Source organism: Pteronotus mesoamericanus, unplaced genomic scaffold (assembly GCF_021234165.1).
Source record: "Pteronotus mesoamericanus isolate MK-2021 breed Mesoamerican mustached bat unplaced genomic scaffold, CSHL_Meso_final contig_78, whole genome shotgun sequence".
NCBI classification, from domain to species: Eukaryota; Metazoa; Chordata; class Mammalia; order Chiroptera; family Mormoopidae; genus Pteronotus; species Pteronotus mesoamericanus.
Genome location: NW_026555258.1, coordinates 31,098,719 through 31,125,313, shown reverse-complemented (window position 1 = coordinate 31,125,313; position 26,595 = coordinate 31,098,719). Strand labels below are relative to the sequence as shown.

Here is a 26,595-nt window from a genome sequence, read left to right as displayed (position 1 = left end):
CCCAGTCAGCACACGCCTGGGTTAGAGCCCAGGTCCCCAGTTGGGGGTGCACAAGAGGCAACCACACACTGATGTTTCTCTTCCTCTCTTTCTCCCTCCCTTCCCCTCTCTCTAAAAATAAATAAATAAATAAATAAAATCTTAAAAAAATAAAAAAGAATTGTATTTACCTTCTAGTCACAAAGTGCTATCTAAGGAAATTTAACAACCTATGTGCAGAGGGCTATGGCTTCTAATGTTGGTGTCATCACTTGAAAGCAAATCCTACTTAATTTTAAATTTGAGGGCTTGCCCTGACCAGTGTGGCTCAGTTGGTTGGGAATTGTACTGCAAAGCAAAAGGTCGCTGGTTTGATTCTGAGTCAGGGCACATCTGTGGATTGCAGGTCCAGTCCCAATTGATGTTTCCCTCTCACATTGATGTTTCTCTCTCTCTCTCTCTTTGTCCCTTCCTTCCCATGCCTCTAAAAAATAAATAAATACAATATTTTTAAAAAATAAATAAATAAATTTGAGGGCTCAACTTTACCTGCAAGCTCCTTGTGTAACCTAGGGTGAAACCTTTCAAACAACACATACTGCCTACCTACACAGAACTCGTGGTTCCATCTTCCCATTCTGGACAGTAGACTGTTGAGGAAACAAAATTAACCAAGGGAAACAAAAGCAACCAAAGGAACAAATAACTCTTATATTCATATTTTTAAGTGGACTAGAGGGAAATCAGGAGCATGAGAAGAGGATAAGGATGAAAAAATTGAATAATCTACCCCAGAATAAACAGATTATAATTCAAGGAAGAGGAAAAAAAAAAGAACTTTCAAACCATTCTTATTACTCTTCTTAGAAGAAGCAGTTGCATAAATAAGATAAGAATAGTTTGCTAAAAATAAGGAGGGAAAGTAATCTATGAAAAACACCAAAAATGATTTTGAAAAGTAAAAGTTGTTGCAATTAAAAAGCCAATGAAAAGGTGGAAATAAAGAGTCAAGAGCTCTCCTAGACCACAAAATGAAAAGACAAAGAGAGACTATATGAGTTAGATACTTTTTTTTAAATTGAGGGCCAAACCAGTTGCCTCTAATTTATCTACCAGGAGTATCAGAAAGAGAAAATGGAGGGGACAACATTAACAAAGAAATAATAATAGAAGAACATTTCTTAGAATTGAAGAAGGATATGCATTTCAGATTTAAAATATCCATTAAATATCATGAAATTTTAGAGCTCCAAGGGTATAGAAAAGTCCCTCAAATTTTTCATATCAATAAAAATATCAACAAAAAATGAGAGACTTCCGGCCAAGATGGAGGCATAGGTAGATATATATTGCCTCCTCACACAACCAAAAGAAGAACAATAACAAATTTAAAAATAAAAAACAACCAGAACTGCCAGAAAATTGAACTGTATGGTAGTCTGACAACCAAGGAGTAAAAGAAGAAACATTCATCCAGACTGTCAGGAGGGTGAAGGCAGGCAGCTGGGGTAGAGCGGATACATGGCAAGGCAATGGCTGAAGGACTGGGCAGGTAAGATGGCAGCTGGCAGTCCTGCATTTGCGTGTAAGGATAAACCAGGAGGAACAACAAGGGAGCAAGACAGACCACACAACCCAGGGTTCCAGTGCGGAAAAAGAAAGCCTCTGGCTGTAAAAACCTGTGGGGGTTGCAGCAGAGGGAGAAACTCCCAGCCTCACAGGAATGTTCTTTGGAGAGACCCACATGGGCCTAGAATGTACACAAACCCAACCACCCTGGAATCAGCACCAGAAGAGCCCAATTTGCTTGTGGGTAGTGGGGGAAGTGACTGAAAGCCCACTGAGAGCCAAGCAAGCAACATTGTTCCTTCTCTCACCCCTCCCCCACAGACAGCATCACAATGCAGAGACATGGGTTGCCCCGCCCTGGTGGATACCTAAGGCTCCATCCTTTACAATGTAACAGGTGTGCTGAGACAAAGAAATATGGCCCAAATGAAAGAACAGATTAAACTCCAGAAAAAAATACAACTAAGTGATGAAGAGATAGCGAGCTTATCAGATGCACAGTTCAAAACACTGGTAATCAGGATGCTCACAGAAATGGTGGAGTATGGTCACAAAGTAGAGGGAAAAGTGAAGGCTAGGCAAAGTCAAATAAAGAAAAATATACAGGGAACCAACAGTGAAGGGAAGGAAACTGGGACTCAGATCAACAATTTGGAGCAGAAGGAAGGTATGAACATTCAACTGGGACAGAATGAAGAAACAAGAATTCAAAAAAATGAGGAGATGCTTAGGAACCTCCGGGACAACTTTAAATGTGCCAACCTCCAAATCATAGGGATGCCAGAAGGAGAAGAGGAAGAGCAAGAAATTGAAAACTTATTTGAAAAAGTAATTAAGGAGAACTTCCCCAATCTGGCAAATGAAATAGACTTCTAGGAAGTCCAGGAAGCTGAGAGTCCCAAAGAAGTTGGACCCAAGGAAGCACACACCAAGGCACATCATAATTACATTACCCAAGATTAAAGATAAGGAGAGAATTTTTTTTTTTTAGTTTCCATTTCATTTTATTTTATTCAGTATTATGGATTATATTTTCTTTTTAAATTTTATTTTAAAATCATGTTTATTCTATTACAGTTGTCTCAACTGGAGAGAATCTTAAAAGCAACAAGAGAAAAGGAAACACTTACCTACAAAGGAGTTCCCATAAGACTCTTGGCCCATTTCTCAAAAGAAACCTTACAACAAGAAAGGGCTAGAAAGAAGTATTCAAAGTCATGAAAGGCAAGAACCTAAATCCAAGATTACTCTGTTGGGCAAAGCTATCATTTAGAATGGAAGGGCAGATAAAGTGCTTCCCAGATAAGACCAAGTTAAAGGAGTTCATCATGACCAAGCCATTATATTATGAAATGTGAAAGGGACTTACCTAAGAAAAAGAAGAAGATCAAAACTATGAACATTAAAATGACAACAGACTCACAACTATCAACAACTGAACCAAAATAAAAAACAAAAACAAACTGAGCAAACAACTAGAACAGGAACAGAATCACAGAAATGGAGATCATATGGAAGGTTATCAGCAGGGAGGGGGTTGGGAGAGAATGGGGGAAAATGTACAAGGAATAAAAAGCATAAATAATAGGTACAAAATAGACAGGGAGATTAAGAATAGTATAGGAAATGGAGAAACCAAAGAACTTACATGTACAACCCATAGACATGAACTAAAGGTGGGGGTGCTGGTGGGAGAGTGGGTGTAGAGGGGAATAAAAGAGAGAAAAAATGGGACAACTGTAATAGCATAATCAATAAAATGTACTTTAAAAGATAATTACAAATGATTGGCATCTGATTTCTCACCAACATCACTGGGTCCTAGAAACCAGTAGGGTTATGCCTTCAGAGTTTTTAGTGAAAATTATTTTGACCTAGAAATCTATACCCAGACAAACTACAAATCAAGCAAGAAAGCAAACTTTAGACTTTTACCCTTTCACCATTCAATGCCCTCTTTTCAGAGAAGCCTCATTGTATCTAAAGTAACTGCCACTCCGGATGTCAGCGTGCTTTAGGGGAAAAAATTGGTAATTCGCTGGGCCCTAATTACCCATCCCTCCGCCCACCTTTTCCCTCCATCTTCTAGCAGGATGAGGTGTGCAGACCTGGGCCAAGGAGTGCCTCCTGGCATCTGTGGGAACCATGGCTATGCTAACAGTGGGAATAGTGCCTGCGAAGAAGGAAATGACGATCTCACCGAAAGTCTGAGAAACAAAATAACTTCTGTAAAACCTCCTTCCTTTGAGATAAGTGGTGAAGTTAAAAGTCAAAATAAATTTTTAACTGAAATAATTCAAAATTATTAGCTGAAATCGATTCACAATTATTAGCTGAAATTGATTCACAATTTGATTCTACAACTGGATTTCTAGGTCAAACTATGAAAAGAACTAAAGATTTTGTCCAGAAGGAGCCAAACAAAGCTGCTGTGCTATATGATGCTGTTTTCATTGTTTGTCTTTTTTGTCACTTATTGGATTATTAAACTGAGCTGATGCAAGTGTGAGTTTGGAATTTGTTCCAACTTAAGTAGTGGCATGGAGTACCACTTTGGTAAAAAAAAAAAAAGAAAAAGAAAAAAAATCAGCATCAGAACATTCCTAATTATCAAATACTATAGCTTTTCCATTGAAGATTACTGAATTTTACTTGTTTTATAAATCACATTAGCTAATTCAGTGCTCTTTGAATAATATTTGTTAATGATTCATTTTTGCTCCATTTTCAGGGGTATTGAGATTGCCAAAAATTAGTCTGACCCTATAAGTTGTTTTCCTATTGTCTGCCGTCATATTAAATAGCAATTTAATATTCTAGTGTTACCATAAACATAGGTTTATGTTCCATGTAAAGAAACTTAGTGGGAGAATAATAGAATACCTGGAGAGTCAGATGCTGAGCTTTTGAGGTGCCAAACAAGTTTGTGATGGAATGATAAATATATTTTCCTGAACTGACATCAACCCTAGTGTTGTACTCCTCTTTCCTCCTTTATTTGGTTAAATTGTAGGGAGATTTCTTTTTACCTACAATTTTTCTAATAATTTTTGATGATATGACTCCTCTTTCTCCTTTGCCCAAGGACCTCATTTTTAATAAAGCCATAATAAAATAATCAGTAATAAAATTTTTTAATAAAATTAATAAACTTAATATGTAATTTTGACATTTCTAGTAGGGTGCAAAACAAATGTATGCCAGTATAATTGTTATTTTATATTAACTGTATACATATGCTTGATTTGGCTTAAAATAGTTTTATGATTTTAGCTACTTTGGCCATTTGGTTATATCATTTATGACAGAATAATGTGAAGCTGAAGTAATTGCTAAGTTCTGAATGGAAATAACATGCTCAAGAAAATTAATTGCCTCTGCTTTATTATGTGCTCAAAATAGATAATTGAAAGTACTCATCATTGAACTTCGGTTTAAGAGTATTATTGCTTTTACCCAGTATATTTGTTTAAAGAAAGCAAAACAAAGGTGGAATATTGAGTAGCCAGAAATATTAAAATGTTTTTAAATATTCTGTATTGCTACTATTTTGGAATTTACCCATTTATGATAAGCTCCAAAAATAAATTTTAATGGAATAAAAAATAAAATAAAGTGGCTGCCCCCACCAAGATCTTTATTAACCTCTTCTATTCTTTTCACAGCACTTAACCACTAATTAAATTGTATTTTTCCATTTCTTAACTTGTCTGTTGCCCGCCTATCTCCACAGGATTGTAAACTCTCTGAGAGTAAGGACATTGTCTTTTTTCACCATTCTCAATCCCTAGAACTATGCCTGACACATAACAGGGGCTTCGTTATTATTTGTTGAGTTATTGGAAATAGTGAATGTCTGAGCTACGAAATTAACGAGTCTCCAAGATAAAACTTATATCATATCCATCTCTATATTTGTGGAAGTGCCTTGCATAAAGTAGTGCTCAGGAAATATCTTTGAATGGTTATTAAATGAAGAAACATTCTTGATTTAACTAGGTTCTTATCGGCTCAGCAATTTTATGTGGTATTTTTGCCAAGGACATTGTTAATGTAGTTAGATGTAATGCAGTCTCATTTCTTGAAGTTGAAGCAGAAATCCTTCCTGATTTAAACACTTTTTCCTATTTTTGGAAATGTTTCTTAGAGGAACATCTGGCAGACACCAGAAGCATGTTTAGCAAAGCAGCTTCCTGGTGAGCCCACAGCTGAACTGGAGTTTGATTTTCTCCCTTCCCCCTCTGACCAAAGCTCACAGTGACAATGCCATCTGAACACTGGGCTGTTAAGTACTGGGAGTGTATTTGCGGGGCAAAGAAGCAGAGTGCTTGAAATTGGAATGATGCCAGAAATCCAGGATATACTTCTGGGATAAGGCACAATGAAAAACACAGATGTGATGAACCAAAGAAACAAGAAGTACTTTCTCTTTACAGCCTGCCTATTAAGCCTGGGAGCCCCACTGTGACAGTGATGGCCTTAGTTCTTGGTCATTTTTGTCAAGAGTGACAAAGTTGAGTATCAGCCTCGACTGGAACCACTGTTTGCTAAATGAGAGGCAGCCTGCTCTTCTTTGGTCTAACTGGCTCTGGTAATAAACAAATAACCTGTGGGGTTTGTAGCAACACTAATTAGCATAATAAGGTTAATTAACACATCAATCACCTTACAAAGTTATAATTTTTTGTGGTAAAAACTTTTAAGGTTCACTCACTTAGCAACTTTCAAATATACAGTGATTGGTAACTATAGTCACAATACTGTATATTATGTCCCCAAAACTTAAAACTAGAAGTTTGTTTGTACCCTTTGACTACCTCATGCATTCCCCCTTGACAAACCCTCACCTCCGGAAACCACCAATCTTCTCTGTTTTTAAGAATTTGTATTTTTTTAGATTCCATATATAAGTGAAATTATACAATGTTTGTCTTTGTCTGACTTATTGCACTTAGCATAATGCCCTTAAGGTTTGTTCATGTTGTCACAAAGGGCAGAATTTCCTTTTTTATGGCTGAATAACATTCCATTGTATGTATATCCAACACCACATTTTCTTTATCTGTACATTTTTTAATGACACTAAGGTTGTTTGCATGTTTTGGCTAGCGTAAATAATGCTGCAGTGAACATGGGGGTGTAAACATCTCTTGAAAAGAGTGATGTAATTACCTTTGGATATACACCCAAAATTGGAATTGCTGTTTTTATGACAGTACCTTACTGTTTTGATTACTATAGCTTTGTAATATAGTTTGAAATTAGGGGGTTGTAATGGATCCAGCCCTGTTCTTCATCAAGATTGCTTTGGCTATTTTGGGTGTTTGTGGTCCCATACAAATTTTAGGATTATATTTCTATTTCTGTAAAAAATGCCATTGGAATCTTGATAGGGCTTGCCCTGACTCAATAGATAGCTTTGGGTCGTGTGGACATTTTAACAATGTTAACTCTTCCAATCCATGGACATGGGACATCTTTCCATTTATTTGTGTTTTCTTTCATTTCTTTCATTAATGTCTAAATCCTACTTGATCATGGTGTATGATTCTTTTAATGTGCTGTTGAATTTGGTTTGCTACTATTTTGTTGAGAAATTTTGTGTCTATGTTCATTATGAATATTAGCCTGTAGTTTTCTTTTCTTGTCTGGGTTTGGTACCAAGGTAATGCCAGCCTTGTAAAAGGAGTTTCAGGGCATTACCTCCTCTCACCCAAAGTTTTTTCTAAATATAGTTCTCAAATTTGTCTTATTTCTTTGCTTCCTTGCACCTCCATGCCTTTCTCTCTCAATTTAATAGCAAGAAAATTGCAGTCATCTGGAGCAATAATCTTGGGTAAGAAGGTATCATCTTTAATCTCAATTTTGCCTTCAGGCAAAACTCAGTAAGAAAGAATTATTGGGCCATGTATGCTTCAGGTCTTAATTTCATCTCTTTCTCTTTAGTTTCTAAAAGTAGTAGGCTTTTCAGTCCTTTGATAACCCAAATTTCTCCCTATTCCTTTTCATTTCTGCTTATAGATTAGCTAATTACTTTCCTAGTTCAACTCATTCTTTTAATACCTTGTCAAAGGCAGTCAACACAAATATTTTAATTCTTTCTAACCACCTCTCTTAGAGCTCTATAGGCTCAGTAGGCACATGGTCTATCTTCAAGTTTTACCAAATTCTTTTTCTGTTAATAGGATTGCCATATTTTCAGCCTTTTATATCAGTTTCTTACCACGCATCCATCCCCAATTGCTAAGCCAATGCCATACATTTTAGGTTTTTATTAAAGCAGCACCTCAGTTCAATAATGGAGTGATTAAGAGGTTAGGTTCCAGAACTGGTTCAAACCTGTCCCTCCTAGTTAGTAGCTAAATGACTTTAGGCAAACTACTTTTCCACTCTTAATATCAAGTTCCTCATCTATTATTAAGAGAGGGGTATTATAAATATTAAATAATATATGTAATGTACTTAGCACAGTTCTTGGCAGTTAATTAATATTTAATATATTTTAGTTATTACCATATCCCTTTAAAATCACAAGAATATCTCCCACTGGGCTTTCTTTTCTGTCCTGTGTGCTACTGCATAAAGTCTGTAAACTACAGCTTCTCCAGGCCCCCTCACCCTTCAAGAAGAGAAAGAAACTCTTTGAGAGATAAGGTTCCAAAAGGCAGAACTGAAGTAGCATATGCCTTGGATGTTAATTCTTTTTTTTTTTCATTTCTAGATTTTTCTGTTTTTAGGCAGCATGTGTTTTATCCTAGCAATTGGGCATGGCATTTGGGAGAGCAAGAAAGGCTACTACTTCCAGAATTTCCTGCCACGGAAAGAATATGTCTCTTCATCAGCTGTCTCTGCCATCTTCATATTCTGGTCTTACTTCATTATTCTCAACACCATGGTGCCTATTTCACTCTATGTCAGGTAGGCTTCTTTGAGTACTTTGGGTTACAGGTGGAGGAACTGACTTCATAACTCATGATTAATTACCCAACTACAGAGTGAACTTCTAGAAAGCATAGACTGTGCTCTTTAACCTACTACTTTCCACAGTGCCTGGTGTACAAAACACTCTGAGAAATATCTATAGATTGCATAAATGTTTTCCATATCCAGAATACTGTGTTAGATCCTACATGAGTTACACAAAAAGAAAATAGTCCCTGCCCTCAAATAGCTTATAATGTAAGTGACTAAAGACATACAAGTACATGAAATGATTAGAAAAAATACACACAAATTTCATGATGCTAAAGCATAAGCCAGGCAGCCCCTAGCTTATCAATGAGAGTCCAAACTTTCATTTGTTACATTGGAACTCAGAATGCATTTCCCCATAGAAACAATGTAGAAAATGGTAAGTGTACCTAAGTTCTCATTCCTAAAAGTTGGAGAAGAGAAGAAGAAAGATGTTTCCTTCCGCCATTTCGTGAGCACCTTGGACAAATATTGAACTAAGTAAAATAAGTCTTTACTCTGATATCCTTTATCTATTTCAGCATTCCTTCTCACATACACACACCCCGAACCCACTTTCACATCCTTCTTTCCAGGTTTCCTAAACCCTGTACTGTAGCATTCCAATCTGAATATCACCCTATATAACTAAATTATCTCATAAATTTAGCAAATATTTGTTGAGCACTTACTATGTTGCAAGCACTGTACTAGGTACTAGAGAAAGAAACATGAATAAGACAGCCCTTTCTCTAAATACACTTACAACATAGCCATGGAAACATACTTAAATAAATAATTATGGTAAAATATGTAATAGAAATATAATAAAAGATTTAATATATACATATTAAATATATACATATGTATATACTTATACATATGTATAAATATGTAAATATGTAAATATATACATATTATATGTACATATATATTCATATATATACAAATGCTATAGGAACCTTGAAAAGGATGGATTAGTTCTGCCTGGAAAGGTTTAGGTGTTTACAGAAAAAGGTAATAAACTCATAATTGAGAAAAAAGTAGAGTTCACCAAGCAGAAAATAGGAAAAGAATATTGCAAGCAGAAAGATCAGTATGTGCAAAGGTCTGGAGGTATTTTTAAAGCTTTATCTGGACATAGAACAGTGAGTAATCTAGACTAAGATGTTAGATGGTAGTTTAGGATCAGATCCAGGAGAACCTTAAATGTAAAGCCACGGAGTTTGGATTTTATCCTAAAAGCAACAAAGATCTTTCTAAGGGAAGAAATAATGTGATTAAATGTTTCTGTTTAGAGAGATTGCTATTGTTGCTGGTATAGTGAAAGAAAGGAGAGCACAACAAATAAGAAGAGTCAAAAATGTGGGCCTGAGCATCTCCTCCCTCAACTCAAATGAAAAATCCATGTTGCTCAAAGCAACTGCCTCAGAGGTTACTAATGAAGCAACCTAAATAAACACATCTTAAGTATGAATGATAAATAATAGATAGACTTTTTTTCTCCTTAAAAATCATCACTTTTAAAATGAAGGTGCTTGTTAACCATAAAGCATCTATAAGGCATATTACTTGGAACAGAAGAGGAACGTGACGAAGGCAACAAGGGCGAAAAAGTCAGATAAAATGAAGAAAAGCTCTTGGGGGAGAAGCTACCACACAGGTATGCTGTCTCTGCCCGGAAATTTATCAGAGGGTCAGCTCCTGTAAGCTGTTTCTGATTTTCACTGATCCTTTCAAGTTTCTCTCTCTCCCCCACCAATGGATTTACATGATAGCAGCAATAATTGTCTAATTAAGCCTAGGGAACCTTTTATTAGTTAGTTCTTAATTCTGTCAGGCCTTGCATCGCTGCAGAAGTTCAAAATTTATGAGAAGTCTCATATCTGCAGCGATATGTTTAGGAAGAAAAAAAGAGTGAAAGGGGAAATGCCCCAGCAAAAGTAATCAAGTATATCTGGATCCAGATGGTAATGCTTTTAGTGAATGGTCAAAGTCAGAATTACAGTGGGTTGGCTGATGGCAAGGGTCCTATGATCCAAGACTGATTGATTGTAAGTTCCCAAGGAAGAGACTCTGATAGGATTTTCAGATGCCAGTCCTGACCTATCAGTCGGTAAGGAAACCAGGATAATGTATTTGTTTGTCCTGCTCTGACCCAGGACCCTTCTTTTCTTGCTTTCTCCTTAGTGTTGAGATAATAAGATTGGGCAACAGTTGCTATATCAACTGGGATCAGAAGATGTTTTGTGACCTAAGGAACACACCAGCACAGGCTCGCACCACCACCCTTAATGAGGAGCTTGGCCAGGTCAAATATGTGTTCTCCGACAAAACAGGAACGCTGACTCAGAACATCATGATTTTCAACAAGTGTTCTATTAATGGGACATTATATGGTATGCAAGTCTTCCTACTTTTCCTGAGTCCTGAGAACTACTTTGCAGATTGTTCTCAAGACTAATCAAGCTCTAACTCTATATGCCTCTGAAATTCACATTTACCTCTTATTCTCATAGCCTTCTCTGTTCACTAAGCAAAGGTCACTTAGTCCATTCAGTTCTATTCAAAAAGTATTTATTTAATAGCTTGTAGTTGTAATCCATTGTGTTAGACATTGGACCTACCAAGATATACAAACTTAATCTCTGTCCTCAAGGAATTTCTAACATCTTAGGAACGTCAATTCATTCTCATATTAAATCAGGTAGAACAGCCTGCATATTACTGAAGCTGCTTATTTCCTGATTCTCCCTCAGAGCAATAAACAGTCTTGAGAAAAGCCACGGAAGTGTAGTCAAGAGTTTGCTCAGCGTCTCCCATGCCCAATTCCTCATTTATTTCATGCCTTGATCATAAGCTTGTTTTTGTGGTAGTGTCCTAATGTGTGTGAGCATTCATGTCTGGAACATTAACTAGCAGAGGAAGGCGCTCACATCTAAAAATCTAGAGCATGAGGGATCTTCTCCTGGGATGATGGAAAAGCTTTGAAACTAGAGATATATAGTAGCTCTGCAACATTGTTAATGCACTGAATGCCCCTGTGAATTTCATCTCAATTTAAAAATAATTTAAAATTTTTAACTGGAAAAAAAAAGCCAGAGCACTCCAGTATTTCCTATTACCCCTGCCAAACAAAGTTTCATATGTATAAACCCTGAAAGCTTATTTTTGGATGAATTGATTTGGGTGAGAATCTTATTCTCTGGCTTATTGTTAGACCTTACCCTACACTGGGTAAGGTTGAAAAGGGTCACTAGTATTTCTGTGCTTGGCCTCAGACTGCCTTCTTACCCCCATTCTGTCTGTGCTATCCACTGGTCTAGAATCTTAAACATCCTAGCCCTATTTTTCATATCTCTTCTAGGTAACTTTTCTGATTAGAGGGCTTCCTGAGATATGAAGTCTCTTGTAGATCCAGTGACTAACTTCCAGCCTCACCTCACTCACACTGAAGGAAGGGTTAGGACCCAAGCAGATACCTTCTTCTTACCACTGGCTAGGGACTGGAGCTTACTGTAGCACTGAGGCCGAGGTGGCCAGAGTGTACACATAGGATGATAGAATCAAAAGAAATAAGCTTTTAAAAACCCTCCTTTAAGTTACCATATAACCCAGTAATTACATTCCTAAGTATATACAAAAAAAATCGAAAACAGAATTCAAATGATAGATATATGCTAGCCTTTATTGCAGTACAATGTGCAAATAGCCCAGTGATCTGTACATCAACAGATGAATGGATAAACAAATTGTGGTATATCCATACAATGGAATATTATTCAGTCATAAAAAGTAATGAAGTTCTGACACATGCTACACCATGGGTGATCTTGAAAACATTATGCTAAATGAAAGAAGCCCAAAGCAAAAAAAAAAAAAAAATGAGGAAGCCCCTGCCCCTCCCAAAGCCAAAGCCAAAGCCAAAACCAAGGCTTTGAAGGCAAAAAAAAGCAATGCTAAAAGGTGTCCACAGCCACACAAAAAAAAAGAAGAAGAAGAAGAAGAAGATCCACACACCACCCACCTTCCAGCAGCCAAAGATGCTGTGGCTCTGAAGGCAGCCTAAATATCCTCAGAAAAGCACCCCCAGGAGAAACAAGCTTGACCACTATGCTATCATCAAGTTCCCCTTGACCACTGAGTCAGCCATGAAGAAGATAGAAGACAAGAATGCACTTTTGTTCATTGTGGATGTCAAGGCCAACAAACACCAGATCGAACAGTCTGTGAAAAAGCTCTATGCTATTGACGTGGCCAGTCAACCTCCTGATCAGGCCTGATGGGGAGAAGAAGGAATATGTTCTACTGGCTCCAGACTAGGATGCTTTGAATTTTGCCAACAAAAACTGAGTCCAGCTGGCTAATTCTAAATATGAAATATTTTATACTGTAAAAAAATAAAGAAACCAGACACAAAAGGAAATATTCTATGATTCTATTTATATGCAATATCTTGAATAGGCAAATTTATAGAGGCAGAACGTACATTAGAGGCTACCAGGGGCTGGCAATAGGGAGCAATGGAGTTTAGGATGCTGTTTAGGGTGCTGAAAAGTTTTGTAAAGATAATACTTATTGCACAAAATTGTGAATGTAATTAATGCCACTTAATTGTACACTAAAAATGATTAAAATGGCAAATTTTATGTTATATATATTTTACCACCAAAAAAATGTTAAACCTTTCTTTAAAACCCTTGTCAAGTCTCTGCTCTGTTCACTTACCAACAGGTGCTGTCTATGACAAGAATGGACAGAGGGTGGATGTCTCCGAGGTGAGTGGTTACAGCTCCCTGTGGAATGCATGTGGCAGCTGAGAGAGGCCGTGCTGCACAGCAGCATCTTTAACACAAGTTGAAACTCCCTTAGACCCTAAAATATTAAAGGTTTTATTGGCCCCATAGCATCAGAAAGCATTATATAAATGAGGAGATTTGGGTTTGTGTTTTAAAATGAAAATAGCTTTATTGGGGGTTTTTTCTGTTTAAAATATAATCTGCCCTAGCTGCATGACTTAGTTGGCTGGCGCATCATCCCATGCACCAAAAGTTAGCAGATTCGATTTCAGGTCAGGGACATACCTAGGCTGTGTGTTTGATCCCTGGTTGGGGTGCGTACAGAAGGCAACCAATTGATATTTCTTTCTCATACTTGTTTCTCTCCCGCACTTCCTCTCTCTCTAAAATCAATAAACATATCCTCAGGTGAGGATATCATCATCATCATCATCATCATCATCATCATCATCTATGCTCACTATAAAATAAATCCAAACAGTAAAGAAATATATGAAGAAAAAGTTAAAATCATTCAATCCCGTTTAGATAACCAATGTAAAATATGCTTTTCATATGTATGTATTCCCATGCATATACATCTAGATATGACTGTTTGGTAGATAAGAAGAAAGACAGGGAGGGAGGAAAGAATCATAGCATACTATATGCTATTTTCAGACTCTTTTTATTCACTTAACATCATATTGTGGTCCTCTTTCCATATCAGCAAATTAAAATCTGCATCACCATTTTGAATGAGTGTTGTATCCAATTGTATTGATATGCCTTAATTTAACCAAGCCCTATTTTTATTCCATTTTTCTTTTACTTTTATAAATACCCTGTGGTAAGCACCCTGGTACATAACATTTTTTTTCTCCTCTTCTGATAATTATTTCCTTAGAATAAAGTCTTAGAATTGAAATTGGTTGGCCAAAGGGTAGCCATAATTTTAATGCATTTAATATTATATTACCATATTGCCCTCCAAATCGCATCAATGTATAGTCCCACCAAAAATATACGAGAATTCCTTTTTTCTCACATCTTTGTTAGTACTGGATATTAACAATGTTTTAATCTTTATAAATTTAATTAATGAAAAATGATATCTCATTTAATTTACCTTTCTTTGATTACTAATCTGTTTGAATCAGTTTTATGTGTTTATTTTCCTTCCCCTTCCCAAACACTTTATTACCCATTTATATTTATTTTGTGAACTGCCTGTTCATAGTCTCTGCCATTTTTTCCTTCTTTAAAAGTGTTTTTTATATAGTAAAAGTAATAACTTCTTCCTTTACCTGTCACATTACAATTATTTTTCCCATTTTTGTCTTTGGCTTTAGTTTATTATTTTTTTCTGTGTAAAAGTTTTTAATTTATGTAATCAAATCTATTGGTCTTTTTTCTTTATAGCTTCAGGATTCAGTACATAATTGTCCTAACCTACACAATTGTAAAAATATCTTGGTATTTATTCTTTCTATCTGTGGCTGGTCATTTTTACTCTCTTCTCCAGTGTTGGATCTATCTCAGCTTTTGTTCATGGGTATTATTTTAAGTATCTCTTCATAGGGCTTCGTCTGTTGTGGACACTCCTCATCTATCCCTTTCCTACTGGAACCAATTTAAAACCATTGGCCACTTGATTTATATAGCACTCTGCCAACTCAAGCTCCCAGTTCCTGCCTCACCCTTATATCAGTGATTTTCAACCGCTGTGCTGCAAAGATTTTTAAAACATGCAACCTTAGATTTCAAAGTAAAAAATGACAACAACCAACACAGTAATAGCCATCCAGTGTGAATGCCCCATCTTGAACCATAAATATATAGGTCATATAAATAGAGTTGCAGCTTACTGGTCACACCACATAATAAGGTTGCATCTGATTGGTTAATTCTTGGTGCCAGAAATCCTTATATACAAGTGTAGTCACCTGATATTTTAAAAGTCCCTTTGGAGCAAAGAGGGTAGGTAATTACTATTTTTTTTTTTGTAAATCAATCAAAATTATACCTATTTTTTGTCAGATTGGCCAGAATATAAATTTTGGTGTGCTGCAGAATTTTAGTGATTAGTTTATGTGTGCCATGGAATGAAAAGGTTGAAAATTGCTGCCCTATATCTATTCAAAGAGATTGGGAAGGGGAAAGAAAAATCAATGTTTTGTCTTAAATCTTCTTCCAGGAAGACTGCTAATGACCTTGGCTATATAAACAAAAGTTATGGCTTCTACGGAGTTAACTATTACCCTTTCTCCTTCCTCCTCCTTCCAGTACTGATTGACTGTAGCACATTTTCCACTTGATCATTGGCATCTTTGTTTCTTGTAAACAAATTTAACTACAACTTCATCTCTTCGAGAAAATACTTTTGCCCTGGCTGGTGTGGCTCAGTAGATTGAGCACTGGCCTGCGAACTGAAGGATTGCTGGTTCAATTCCCAGTCTGGGCACTTATCTGGGTTGTGGGCCAGGTCCCCAGTTGGGGGTGTGCGAGAGGCAACTGGTTGATGTTTCTCTCACACATCGATGTTTCTCTCCTTCTCTTTCTCCCTTCCTTCCCCTCTTTCTGAAAATAAATAAATAAAACCTTTACAAAAACACTGTCATCTCCCTGCCTTGATTGAAACATGACTTTCCCTCCACCTCTTATACTGCACACACCAAAGGCTCAAAGGTATGCTTTTCATTACCCTGTGCCACTTTTAAAGCACTCCTCTTTTCTCTCTCATATAATCTTTCTTCTGTGATACATATGACTCCTGGCTGTACTCTTCTTGTCATTGACACCTACAAATCTTCTGGCTTCTTTGCCTCATTCACTGAGGAATTTTAAACTATGAAAACATATTTTTGTCTCTCTAGTAATCCCTGCTATCATCTTGAGTGGTGTTGGCTTCTTTATGGATGATCCATCACCACAGATCCTTTCAGATATCTGAAATAATATGCCTTCCAGTTGACTCCTTGCGCTCAAAAAAGTCTGTATCCACTATTTCCATGTCACCATCCAGAACTGTGCTACCCTGTAATTGTAAACTCCCTTGTCATGTTCTCTAATCACAAACCTCATTCCTCCATCTCTCCTGGTATCCGACTCCTAGTATGCCTGATGCCTGCCTTCTTATCTCAGGAAGATTTTAAAACCCTCATCTCTCCTTTTCCTCCAGTCTGTCAATCCCTTGTGACTTTACTTCCTTTCCTCTCTTGCCTTGATCTGTACTCAAAACCATAAGCATTCTAAATACCTTAGTAGTCCTCTTTCCCCCCTTTAATCACCCAGCAGATCTCAACCTTGAATTATTCAAATCATCTACTCTTCTCTGTTTCTAACTAGAGTGCCAAGCACTTTGTGGCGATCACAAGCCATTACAAATTCAGAGACTCCACCTCTCCCGGGCTTAGTTGCCACTGGATAATTTTTACCTATTTATGATCAGCTTAATTCTCAATTCTCCATTTAAGCTATTCCAAAATTCACTGCTTTCAGACCTTCTACCACATCCTCTTCTATCCCCAATATGCAGCAGTTGACATCACCTTCAACTTTCCTGAGAAGAATCCAAACTATCAGCTAAATACCTTTTTCTATACATACATCAGAACCTACCTTTACCTCTTTTCCTTCAGTCCCAAAAAGAAGTATCACTTTTTCTCTTAATACCAATCTCTTAATATATTCTGATTCTATCTCTTCCTTTTTCTTTAGGAACCTCACCCAATCTTGTATTCCCTTTTTATTAATATCTGAAACTTATTCCCTAATGATTCTTTCCACTCCACTTGACCCTTTTCTCCCTTTAACAAATGCTTCCTACATCCATACAATGGAATATCATTCAGCAATAAAAAATGAACTGTCTCCCTGGCCAGGTGGCTCTGTTGGTTGGAGCATCATCTCATATATCAATAGGTTGCATGTTTGATTTCTGGCCAGGACACTTACCTGGGATGCAGGTTCAATCCCTGGTCAGGGTACATATGGAAGGCAGTCAATCAATTTTTTTCTCTCTTACATCTCCATATCTCTCTCTCTCATATCAATGAACACATCTTCAGGTAAGGATTTTTTTTAAAGTTGGGGGAGGGGGCTATCAATCCACAAAAAAAAAAAAAAAAAGAAGAAGAAGAAGAAGAAGGAAAAGAACTTTAAATGCATATTACTTAGTGAAAGAAGCCAGTCTGAAAAGGCTACATACTATATGATTCCTATGTGACATTCTGGAAAAGGCAAAACTATAAAGATAGTAGAAAGATCAGTGGTTGCTAGGATTTTGGGGAATGGTGAAGAGAGGGATAAAACAATGGAGCAAGCACAGGGAATTTTAGGGCAGTGAAGCTATTCTGTGTGATATCATTATGGTAGATTCATTTCATTATGCATTTGTCGAAACCCACAAAATTGTATGCACAGAGTGAACCCTAATGTAAACTATGGACTTTAGTTCATAATAATGTACCAATATTTGTTCATCAATTGCAACAAATATACCACACTAAAGTAAGATGTTAATAGGAGAAACTTGAAGTAGAAAGAAGAGAGGAAGTACATGGGAACTCTGTACTTTCTGATCAGTTATTCTATAAACCTAAGACTGCTCTAAAAAAAATTGAAATAATTAATCTAAATTTAAATAAATGATTTAAAGTAACCCTTAGCCCATTAAACAGAGGTAACCACTACTAATAAATTTTTATATTTTATTTTTATTCATATTTTTAAAAATACTTAGAACTTTTCCTTCATCTTGCATTACCCTCTAGCAATATCTGTCTCCATCAGTCATTCAAAAATATTGATTATCAACCACATGTCAGACTCTGAGTAAGTGTGAAAGGTTTGAATAAGACACAAGACTTGTTCTCTACCTTCAAAGAGTTGGAAGACTACAGAACGAGTAATATAAACAGGCAATTACAGCAATCTCCTACTCCTCAACTTTAATTCATTTTTCAACCTACTCTATGTAATCATACTCTGTCCTATCACATCCACTGAAACTATCCTAGCCAAGGTGACTAAATGACTACCTGTTATTAAGTCCTTACCCAACTTCTCTGCAGATTTTAACACTTTAACTCTACTTTTTCCTAAAGCTTTCTTGTGCCTTGGCTTCTAGATAACTCCTGTCTTCTCTCTCTCTCTCTCTCTCTCTCTCTCTCTCTCTCTCTCTGATTGCTTTTGCTCATCTCCTTGGCCATAGGTGCTGATGTTCCCTAGGGCTCTATAATTGTACCTCTTCTCTATCTGTATAATCTCATGTATTTACATGGCTTTAACTACCACCTACTTACTGAGGTCCCCCAGATCCATATATCCAAGCCTCCTCGATAGCTCCCTCCCCAACCATGGCCAAGGCTAAAGATGTCATATAAAAGCTGTCTATAGCTATGTCACAGCATCTCAAAGAGTATCCTTAGTTGCCACCTCCACCCTCCATTTTGAATATACTTCCTCTCATATGATCTGTATCCCCAGTTTCCATTCTTTTTCCTGGTACCTGTATTTGCTTTCACCTTGTTTAACTGGTTTTTAATTGGCTTTTAGTTTCAGAGTTGTCCGTGAATACTGCCCCTTAGATCACGCCGTACTGCAGCTCCAATCCAGTCCTGACACAGCCCTGTACACAGCCAGGCCTGGTGTTCTCAAACATTACTTGTCTAGAAGGAAAGGTTAGAAACTAGCTCATTTCTCACAACTCAGCTTCAAAACTGTGTATGCCTGCCTCAGTTACTACCTGCATGCCTTTCAGTTATCTCCAATCCAGTCTGTCAAAAACATCTTCAGGAACCTCAAATCATAGAGCTCCCCGACACCTTCCTGCCCCTCTTTTCTCCCCTCATTAACCAGCCAGCGAATCTCCTGCTGGGTGTCCTGACTCAGTGCACATTCTCCTGCTGGGTGTGTCACCTCAGCCTCCTAACTGGCCTCCTTGCTCCCATGGGAGTTTCAACATATTCTCCATGCTGCCACCAGAGGACTTTCTCTGATACAAATCCAATTATGTCACTTTCAGCAGAAAATTTGCTGTGACTCCCTATTGCATATCAGATGCTAATGCAGGGTCAGCTTCATGCCTGCCTCTTAGTTTATCGCTCATCACTCACCAGCTTCTCATTTTAAAGACCGTGCCAGTTCCAGTACAAGAACCCAATTCTAGAAAAGCCTCCGGGGGTGCTATATAATGATTTATCTTAAATTACTGAACCCACAAACCTCTCAGAGTTCACAGCTCTGGTTGGCCAGGTCTAGGGCTTGGCTCTGGACCTGACCATATTTCCTCGATGCTATGACAAAACTCCTTCCATATGGGATATATAGAAAAGAACCCCTATAGCTCACTACCAACTTCCCTTACCCCCACATAACACCAGCAGGACAATTGCGTCTGTACTTGACATATTGGGGGTCAGCCCAAGTAGTACCACAACTACAAAGAACTGGAGGAATGTCCTTGAGAGTTCTGGTATGGGCTAGAGGAATCTGTTAATATCACATTCCCGGGTGGTGAACCCTGGGGAATTTGTGGTAAGAGAACCACAGGGCCAAATTAAACCAGAAAAAAAAAATGTTTATCCAAGGTGGTCCAGTGGTCCAACTGAAATGGAGAATGAGAATCACATCTATGTCATAGCCAGGAAAATGGTAGTAAATCTTAGGCCCAAAGATCGAGGCAAAGTCAAGGACCATGTGGGTTACAGGGAGGAAAGAGTGAGGTATGCTGACAGGTTAAGTAAAATGGTTCAAAATGAAATCTGGACCAAGCACTGTGTACTGAAGGTTCTTTATAATGCAGCCTTGCCTCTGTCTTGCAATATTCCTCTCTAGCCCCCTTGTGGGCTTAAATAGGAATAGTGTAACAGTGATATCACTGACCTGATGTCACTGTGATATCAGGACTCAGTTTGAGTCCCAGCTCCCTGAATCAGGCAGAGGATAGCCAGAGACAAGATTTTTCTCAGGTACCATTTACTAATAGGGAGCAGTCACCCCTTCATACCTTCAGGTCTGATTATCATGGATTTGAGACTTGAAAAAGTAGATACTGAAGCTAGCCATTGACCATTCAGGCTAGCTGTGGGAGAAAGGGAGTAAGCAAGGTCTGCCGAGCAGTGCTCAGCTTGGCTCCTATGGGATGGATCTTTTCTGGCCCAAATGAATGGATGGTCCAGGTCAGAGCTAAAAAGGCCTTCAAAAGCAGCACAGGGCCTCTTCCATTTATCTTGCTTTTCTGTCCCCATCCTCCTGAGAGTTCTTATCACATTAAGAAATTGCTCCCAAATTGACCTTTTACTTTTACCAAGTGTCAAACTGTGCTAAGAAGTTTGTTCCGGTTTATGTGTTCCAGAAAACAGAAGAGGTCAGCTTCTCCTACAACAAACTGGCTGACCCTAAGTTTTCATTTTATGACAAGACTTTGGTGGAAGCAGTGAAAAAGGGAGATCGCTGGGTGCACTTGTTTTTCCTCGCACTCTCGTTGTGTCATACTGTGATGTCAGAGGAGAAAGTGGAAGGTGAGGAGGGGCCTGAGGCCTTGTGGACTGAGAATGTATCATAGAGTCTAGGCTGCATGGAGGTGGGGGTGGTTTGATATCATTTGTAATGGCTTAAGCTAAGAAAGAACTTTCTAATAGGAAGTATTCCCCAGCAATGGAATGGATAGTCATTAAGTAATGAGCTCCTAGTCGATGGAGATATTCAAGTAGAAAGCAACCTCTTTGTCTTAAAAAGGTCCAGTCATTGGATAGGGGTCAAAGTTGGTGCTATATAGGGAGCTTCTGATCTTGAGACCCTGTGATGTTCTGTCATAGAGTCCGTCTGAATTGTCCTCAAGATCAGCCCCACTGTCTCTGGCAAGACTTCCTGAAGGATGAATAGAGTTGTCCTTTTGTTACTTCACAATAAGGTATCCCAACATATCCTAGTTTCTTTAATAACCAAATACAGGGTGGGGCAACAGTAGGCTTACAGTTGTGAGTACACAAAACACAAAGTTCATTCTTGTATTATTATGTATTAATTATTGTATTATTTTCTATACAACTCTAAACCTACTGTTGCTCCACCTGTGTAACTATATCATCCATTTATTTATCCAAACCTTTTTTAGAAATGATGAGAAATGACTGATTATAAATTAGGAAGACTTTCTTCTTAACAAACAATAATTTAGGCAACCAAATAAATCACATCATTTAAAGTTAATGTACTGTTTATATAATATGACTATTAGTAACACCTTATATTTGTATATTACTTTAGCTTTAGAAATGGCTTTCATTTATATTATCTCCCACAATCTTCACAACAGCCCTCTTAAGTAAGCAGGAAAAGAAAAATGATCCCAGTTTTGAAGGAAAATGAAGCTAAAAGAGATTAAATGACTTGCCTAAAATCCTATAACTACGAATGGCAGAGATGAGATAAGAACCCAGCTTTCACGGTTCCTGACCCCATGAGCTCCTTCCCCACCACAGGTCCTTCTGGGCCTGACATTCCAACAAGTTACTATTACTTGAAGTATATTTGGACATGTCTTTGTTTACTACCTTGAGTAACGAGGTAGGAAACACTCTAGAAAATAGTCTTATTGTCCCATAGATGTATCTCATGAATAACTTTTTAAAAATTAAATTGTCCTTCAAAAGAGAAATAATCCCAAATATACCTCAGGTTGTGGTGTATTCTAATAGAGGAGCTCAAGAAATGTCTTGAATAATATCAGAGTGAAAGACTGGTTCAACAAAGTGAGTCATTTAGCTTCCCAAGGTGAGAGTTTCAAAGTGGACAATACTCATTCATATATATTTTAAATTGTTTATTAAAACATCAATATTATTATCTTTTAGTGGTATTTAATTAAAGATTGGCCAGCCTTATACAAGAGCACTTCATGCAGGACCACCTGCATGAGACTCACCCAGGATATTTGTTATAAATTCTATTTCTTGGGCCCTCCTCCCAGATTTTGTGATTCTGGATTCAGTAAGCTTGGGTAGGGCCAAGGAATCTGCTTTTTAACAAGCCCCCTGGGCCATCTTTACCCACTGAAGTTGGAAAGTAACTGCCTATGTTTTGTTCATCTGTATATATTGCATGTACCATGTTCCTCTGTAATACTAACTCAGGTCTGTGAAATGAGTTGAAAATTTGGGGAAGGAAAAAAACTGACTTGTTCTATACAACTTGGCCTTTTAGGGCCAAACTATGAGGAATTTTTGAAGGAAGATATCCCTTCTTGGGTTCCATTATTATTTAAGCCATTTGGAAGACAGCGTCACTTCTGAGTGGACCTCAGCTGCACATCTCTGTGGGCTCTGATTGCCCAATTCTCTCCTGCCAGGTGAGCTGGTGTATCAGGCTCAGTCCCCAGATGAAGGTGCCCTGGTCACTGCTGCCAGGAACTTTGGCTTTGTGTTGCGTTCCCGTACTCCTGAGACAATCACGGTAGTCGAAATGGGGGAAACCAAAGTCTACCAGCTGCTGGCTATTTTGGACTTCAGCAATGTGCGCAAGAGGATGTCTGTTATTGGTGGGTGCCCCTCCTAGTAGATCCTCTCCCCTTATTTGTCTTTTATATACTTTTACATATTGACTTTCTCTTTACTCTGCACACAAATGTTTTCTGCCATCCATATGCCTTCTCATTGGTACTATGCCTCAAATACAAACACAGAGCCACTCCCACTTTCTCTGTCACATATCTTTATATTATCTTGTGTACACAAGTGGGAGCTCGCTACCATATACTAGAGCCCTTCTTTAGTGTTCCTGAGTAGTGGCAAGTAAGAACACTTAAAGCTAAGAACAGAGAATAAATGCATAAAGGCTTAACTTAAAGAGATGGGGACAGAAATATAGGAGAAATTTATACTATCTTTTTCTCAATTAGTTTCTCAATTAATTTTTCATCCTTGGTCCTTAATAAGCATGGGTCTTGTTATGCAACTTGGGCTTGAGAAGCTAAATGATTCTGCATCAGAGTCTTCCACAGGTGATATGGAATCCATGGAAGAGTTGGTTCCATAAGGTCCTCCTCTCTCACGCTTACCGTTCTTTACTATATCACTTATCCTGTATGGCCACTCACTGAGTGTTTAGCCCCCAAATATATCAGAAACAAATATCATGGGAACAGCCTCCTGCCATCTCACAGTGACCCAAACAAGTTCTTGTAAGAGTGGGCCTATATGGTTACTGTGCTTGATTTGTTTACCCTTAGTGAGGACACCTGAAGATCGGGTAATGTTGTTCTGCAAGGGAGCAGACACCATCCTTTATCAGCTGCTTCACCCATCCTGTACATCCCTCCAAGAAGTGACCATGGAACATTTAGATGTAAGTGTTTATGTTGTGGGGGAGGGAAGCTGTGGGTGGTTCTGTGTATCTGGATACGTGTCCACATGTGTTCCTTTATCAGTGTGTTTCCATATGGGATTTGGTGTCTGTGTCTCTTTAATTGATGGAAGAATAAAAATGACCTTATTTTATAGGATTCTCATTGACTACATTGTCAAACAGTTAGACGGCACAGGATCCCAGGGGCACGACAAGGATTGTGTCGTGGTAGCACTCAGCACAATCAGAATAGTTCTCTCTTCAATTCCTTGCTCTGGACGTCCCATGGTCAGATCTAGAATTTGCTTCAGAATAGGACCTGCTGGTATGGGAGGCCCCGACCCCACCAGCCATGATGAGAACAGATCATGTTTAGGGTATGGAGCAGAAAGCACTAGGCCTGAGCTGTTTAGGGGACTGTTATCTGTTATCTTCAGAATTAGAATCCCCACGGGTTCCTCCCCACTGCCTACCCCATGCCACTTCCACCATCTGGGATTTGAGATATATCAGAAAGAGAGAGTGGCTCCAGTCTGCTGGCACTAGAAAGGAAAACCAGATCCATATTCTCTGGGGTTTCTACCCTTATATCTGGATATATAGAGCGTTGGGGACATAGGACAGACAATACGATGAGGAAAGGACAGATCAGGAAAATATTTTAAAGAGAAAATTGACTAGGGAAAATGCTATTAGGCCATTTTAGCTTGACTCTATATTAACACATAGTCAGAAATCAAGGAACAAATGGCTAATAAGCACATGAAAGATGTTTAGTGTCATTAGCCATCAGAGAAATGCAAATAAAAACCATAGATACTACTACAAATCACTAGTATAGCTAAAATAGCAAAGGTGACCAGACAGTAGTAAGTATTGGTGAGGATATAGAAAAATCTTAACCTTATATTGCTCATGGGAACGTAAAATGATGGAGCCATTTTGGAAAATAGTCTAGCAGTTCCTGAAAAATTTAGGCATACAGTTATCATATGGCGCAGCAATTCTACTTCTAGGCATGTTCCCAAAAGAAATGAAAATATTCATCCACGCAGAAACTTGTACTTGAATGTTCACAGCACCACTATTCACAATAGCAAAAGAAGTAGAAACAACCCAAATACCCATCAATGGATGAAGAGATAAATAAAATGTGGTATATCCATACAATGGACTATTCAGTCACAAAAAGGGCTAATGTACGGACACATGCTACAAGGTGGATGAACCTTGAAAACACTGGGCTAAGTGAAAGAAGCCAGTCACAAAAGGCCACATGTATGATTTCATTTATATTAAATGTCTGGAGTAGGCAAATCTGTAGAAACAGAAGGTAAATTAATGGTTGGGGAAAGGGAATGGAAATGACTGCTTAATGGGTATGAGGTTTCTTTTGGGGGGTGATGAAGATGTTCTGGAATTAGATAGTAATGATGGTTACACAACATGAGTAAATTTAGAAAAAAAACAGCAACACTGAATTGTATACTTTAAAAGGCTGAATTTTGTGGTATCAACATTGTATCTCAAGTGTTTTTAAAAGTTGGTTGTGTCCTACACAGGATGGCTCTTAAGTCTTCCCAGAGGCCACAGAATTTTTTATGAGCTAGTCTGAAAACTCTTATCTCTTAATTTTCCAGAACACATGAATTAGATTCTCTTCTCAGAGAGTATTTCCACAGACTGGCTTCAGAGGTCACAAAACTGTTTCAGATCTATCAACCTGCTTCCTACTACCAACCTTAGTAGAAACCCATAGTGGAGCCTGACTATACTTCAGCTAACCACTGATGATAAACCTAGGAGTCAAGCTCCAAAAACCCACTATTACATGGCTCCAGGACATCTAGAACAGGGATCAGCAAACAGGCCATCCAAAAACAAGTGGCAGTCAGGATTTGGCCCCAGGGTCCTAGTTTGCCAACCAGAAGAGAAAAGAAAAACAGAAGGGATAAGTAAGAAATACTGTCAACATAGGCTGCTAAATTATTTCTTGAAGGATTAAGAATGTGTCAGTGTATTGTTATGCTTGCCAACTCCAGTTATCAGTATCCTATGCAAAATCAGTTTCTGCCATAAGGTTCCCTTCTTAAGATGTCTCTAAGGTCTCTCAGGCTTCTGTTTCATAGCTTCACCTGCCAACAGTACAAAGGTTTCCCTATGTAACTTCTGAGTGTCTGATGTTAGCTGTATGGCACTCCCTACATATACTTCCTTATGTTGATTTCACCCGACAGCTAACATCAGACACTCAGGGGGTGCACAGGGAACTAAGAGCAAAATATTAAGATGATAAATTCTATTTCTCTTTGTTCTTGCAGTGCCAATGTGAATCTTGTTGAAGCTCACTGTAACAGTGGTCCTGTGGAACTGTTACCCATGTGTAATCCTCAATACCAAAATCTGTGTCTAACCCACCCTCAGTTGGATTTGAGTTCTGCACTAAACCACTGATACTGTCGCCTAGCCCTCCTTGTGACCGAGAGGATACTTCTGCAAGATAGCTAGCTATGATTAGGATATTTCTTGGTGGCCAAGGCACAAAAAGATGCTAGCTCACCCAGAGAACGTTTCAGCAGTGGCCTCACTAACACTGCTGAGCCAACCAGCTATGCACAAATACACAATATGTGTGCCACTTGAGATGCCCATTGAATACTTGAGAAGAAAGGCAGAGACAGAGGAAAATAAAATGAATGTATGCTTGTAAAAAATAGTGATACCTTTGATTATTTTTTATACCAATTCCTTTTTTTTTCTTTTCTTTTTACTTCATTGCTCCCTTTGTTCTCACATTATAGACATCATTATCCTCTCTGTAGAAGGTGAATTATCCCAGTTTTACAAGAAAGAAATCTAGAAGGCTCGGTTATTCCCAGAGTCACACAGCAAATTACCTAACTACAGGTAGAAGATAAAACCTTCTATCTGTCAGAAGTATTCTCAAACTTTACCCCCAGCCATGCTG

At 38.0% G+C, this 26,595-nt stretch overlaps 1 protein-coding gene and 1 pseudogene across 1 annotated transcript in view; both read left to right on the top strand.

Moving 5' to 3' along the window:
* The window catches only part of LOC129079137 (phospholipid-transporting ATPase FetA-like), a 58,558-nt gene that overhangs the window by 20,132 nt on the left and 11,831 nt on the right, over window positions 1-26,595 (top strand). Inside the window, exons 11-16 of the mRNA XM_054584095.1 lie at window positions 8,270-8,466; window positions 10,690-10,898; window positions 13,234-13,277; window positions 20,638-20,803; window positions 22,633-22,821; window positions 23,512-23,627. Coding sequence (XP_054440070.1) covers window positions 8,270-8,466; window positions 10,690-10,898; window positions 13,234-13,277; window positions 20,638-20,803; window positions 22,633-22,821; window positions 23,512-23,627 — 921 coding nt within the window. The remainder of the gene's footprint in view (window positions 1-8,269; window positions 8,467-10,689; window positions 10,899-13,233; window positions 13,278-20,637; window positions 20,804-22,632; window positions 22,822-23,511; window positions 23,628-26,595) is intronic.
* Window positions 3,642-4,046, top strand: LOC129079444 (BET1 homolog; annotated as a pseudogene).